The sequence below is a fragment of the Frankliniella occidentalis genome, unplaced genomic scaffold, assembly GCF_000697945.3.
Source record: "Frankliniella occidentalis isolate FOCC.00 unplaced genomic scaffold, Focc_3.1 Scaffold58, whole genome shotgun sequence".
Classification (NCBI taxonomy): Eukaryota; Metazoa; Arthropoda; class Insecta; order Thysanoptera; family Thripidae; genus Frankliniella; species Frankliniella occidentalis.
Genome location: NW_026267188.1, coordinates 720,710 through 724,232, shown reverse-complemented (window position 1 = coordinate 724,232; position 3,523 = coordinate 720,710). Strand labels below are relative to the sequence as shown.

General features: G+C 51.6%; 1 protein-coding gene across 1 annotated transcript in view; it reads left to right on the top strand.

The window, feature by feature from the left end:
* LOC113212756 (teneurin-a-like) overlaps positions 1–3,523 on the top strand; it is a 495,982-nt gene that overhangs the window by 74,860 nt on the left and 417,599 nt on the right. Inside the window, exon 2 of the mRNA XM_052267728.1 lies at positions 1,692–2,102. Within this exon, the coding sequence (XP_052123688.1) occupies positions 1,706–2,102 (397 nt within the window). The 5' untranslated portion in view covers positions 1,692–1,705. The remainder of the gene's footprint in view (positions 1–1,691; positions 2,103–3,523) is intronic.

The window sequence follows — 3,523 nt, the reverse complement described above, 5'->3', positions numbered from 1 at the left end:
CGCCCCGCCCTGCCGCAGGCCTTCCTTAGCCCTATAGCCGGAGCAGCGCTGCCGAGTGCCTGCCCTGCCTGGCCACAAGCCGGCCGAGCCTGGCTATTAAATGAAAACTGCAGCGTGCCCTGCTGGCCAGAGCGAGCAGGGGCCTGCGGCGACACTCGGGAGGACTCAGCACGCCGCGAGGAAGTCCCCGACCACATGCCCAGTAGCATACATTAAGCACTTTTATTCAACAAAAGCATTTCACCATATGGCATGTTAATGTTAATAGAAAGAAACTTTATTATGTTTTGGTCGTTTTTTAATGCGACTCTGCCAAAACATAATGATGGCACATAATTAACTAAAGTACTAAAATGATTTTTCTCTCCCATTGAATAACCGTTTCCCTTCTACTTTCTTGGCCGCAGCCAGCCCGCCCGCCCGATCCGGCCGACGACGTCCATCAGTGGCCAAAAAAACCTGCCTCCTCACTCTCTGCGAATCAAGGGCGAGCAGGGAAAGGCAAAAGCGCGCGCGAAATATGAACCACGCGCTCGCGTTTGTGCCCGCGGCCCCCCTGCCCGAGCGTTTGTGCGCGTCATGCGAGCGCTTCGGCGAGCGCGCTCGAGAGGGTCTCAAATCTGATCAGACTCGGACCTCTCAGGAGGCGGCCCGGCTGCCCCTCGCCTCGAGCACGGAGCACGGGCGCTGTTCGCAAATCGGCCCTGGGGGAATTCCCTGCAGGACATACCGGGGGAGGACAGGCCAGGGGCCTCGACCGGCGCCCCTCGGACTTCGACCCCGCCCCGTCCACTTCTCTGCTCCTCACGGCACGGCCAGGCCAGCCAGGCAAAGCGCGTTAGTCGAGTAAACGTCACAAACACGTCAGATTTCGGTCAAATTACCTGCCCAATTTACCGGCCCAATTATGCCATTATTTCTCCGACGCCTGTTTCTGGAGTGTATAGTTTCATTACGATTACTTTGTGACAGTCACTTGGCGCACGCCTGGCGTCAAATTCAAGTGAAATTACGCAAATGAAGTTTTATAGAGGGGAAGGGATTCACTTTGCGATGCGCTCGACGGCGCCCGGCGTGGCCTGCGAGGCCCGCGTCTACTACTCGGGAGTGCTCGGCTCGGACCTGGTGCCGGCCCCGCCCCCGCGCCCGCTAACTTTCTGAAAGTCAGACGGCCAGCCGAGCCGGGCCCGCCACCGTGCTCAGGCCGTGCTCAGCGGGACAGTGTGACGCCCTAAATAGCTTTGCATGGACAATGGGCCACGGAGGCTGCTGTGCGGAGCGCGGCGGAGCGTGGCGGGGCTTGGCGTCGGGGACTCTCGGGTGTCCTTGCCGCACTAAGCCGGCCCCAGCCTCTCCGACGGCTGCGAGTCCTTTCTGATACGACTGCACCCTCCCGCCCCGCTACACTCTCTCGAATCAAATGGCACTGGCACTGGCAAAGGCAATGTGCACTGGCAAAAACATGTTTGAAAATGAACTTTATTGTGGTTGGTCAATGAGATGTTGACGAACAACGTTACTGTTATCAGACAATGCGTTGTGATGTCACAATCACCACAACAACACGGTCAGTGAAGAAAATTATAACATTTAAAAGCTAACTTACAGCGTTATTTTTGCAGTGGAGTGAGGGAGTTAGGGCAGATACTCAAATACGAAGTTTTCTAACGGTGTCTCTTGTTTGTTTCCAGGATGACGCCATAGGATGGACGTGGGCGGGCGGCGGGGCTCGGGACTGTCCATGCGCCGCCACCTCAACTATGACCGCGCCGAGCGGGCCGAGCGCGTGGAGCGCGCCGAGCGCGCCGTGGAGCGCGCCGAGCGTGCCGAGCGCGCCGAGCGGGCCGAGCGTGCCGAGCGCGCGGCCGAGCGCGCCGCCGAACGAGCCGCCGAACGAGCGCGCGGGGGCGGCAGCGGGCCGGCGTCGCACCGCGGATACTCGTCCTCGGAGGACGACGACACCGAGGCGGGCGACACCGACCACCGCAGGCTGGCCAACGGCGGGCTCGCGGGCCTCAAGCAGGGCGCGCGGCTGTCGCCGCTCTCGCCGACGCACGCCGTGTACGCCGCGGGGGTGGCCTCCCTGCTCGCAGGATACTCCGGTGAGCAAACATGATGCACATATTAAATTTTACCACAGCTCACTTGTGAAAAATGTTTGTAGGTTTTACGGGAAAATTTACCATAAGAAACCATTTTTAAGACGACTATGAGCAGAAATTGTGGTTTTAAATTTACGCCATCGTTTGCAAATCATAAATTTCAAAGTGTTTCTCAATTAACAAATATATTTTTCGCAAAGATCAAACCAATTCTTGGCCAGCTGGCTGACTTTCTTCAGCCCGCTCTAGGGGAATGCAATATAATTGCATTGTGCAGTAAAGAACGTGAAAAAGAAGGAAGAAAATAAGACCCCCTCCCCCCTTGCGTCGAGCGGACGTGAGCTTTCGCTCGCTCCCGGGCAGTGATTCCTCCGTTTGGAACGAATGGTGGTCATCTCCCGGCCGGTAGTGCGCCCGCCGCGCCCTGCCGTGACGCTGGCGCCCGAGTGAGCCCCTCTCTCGCTTTTACTCTACTAGCTCTCTCTCTCGTTCGCCTTCTCCCCACATCCGGATCCGTATCCATTATTTCTTTTATCGCCCCCACCCCTATCTGGGTACATGTCAGAAAACTATACACATCTCTGTCCTGAGGGTATTTGATGCTACTTACAGCTAGGGTTTTAAGTCCGGTAATTTTACATGTAAAATTGCATGTAATTTACGGTAAAATACCGGGTAATTTTTTTTTTTTTACTTACATCGGTATAATTGAATTAGTTGGTTTCCCGAGGCATAGGTTTGTTTCTACTAATAGAGGTTTAGTCGTTTGTGTTTTAAGGACAAGACATCAACTTTGAAGGAAACATATTTTTATAAATTTTTAGAAAGTCAAAGTAGCTTAACTTAAAACTTAAAATGGCACTAAAACCAAACTAATTACGTGCTGGGGAGAAATACTGGACGTTTTACCTCAGAAACATAACCAAATAAAGACAATAGTACGAAAAATTACCCTGAAAGTAGTAAACAATAATAAAACCAACTTAAATCATCATTTTTAAGCGATTAAACCATTTTTACCAAAATTACCAATTTTACCGTATTTTACCGGTATTTTACCAATCTTACGTAAAGAAAATAAATTACTTACAAATTTAAAACCCTACTTACAGCATCAATCGATGCAAAACTTCCATTAGAGTTGTACTTTCAGCTCGGTTCCACAATTTGTGGTGCTATTTTGTCACTTTTAACTCATCCTGAGCTATGAAACTGAATGAAATGTGTCCTGTAACGTTCCCTTGACGCTGTCCCTGAAGCCCACCCTCAACACTCAATTGCAATTTACTTTTATTTCCTTTGATTAGAAGTGGTCCCATTATTATTTTGGTGCAGCTAACTGTTGTAGCTATTAAAAAACAACCGGGTCAAGTTCTCAAATTCACTTTTTCAGTCATTAAAAAAAGAAATACTTTTGTCCC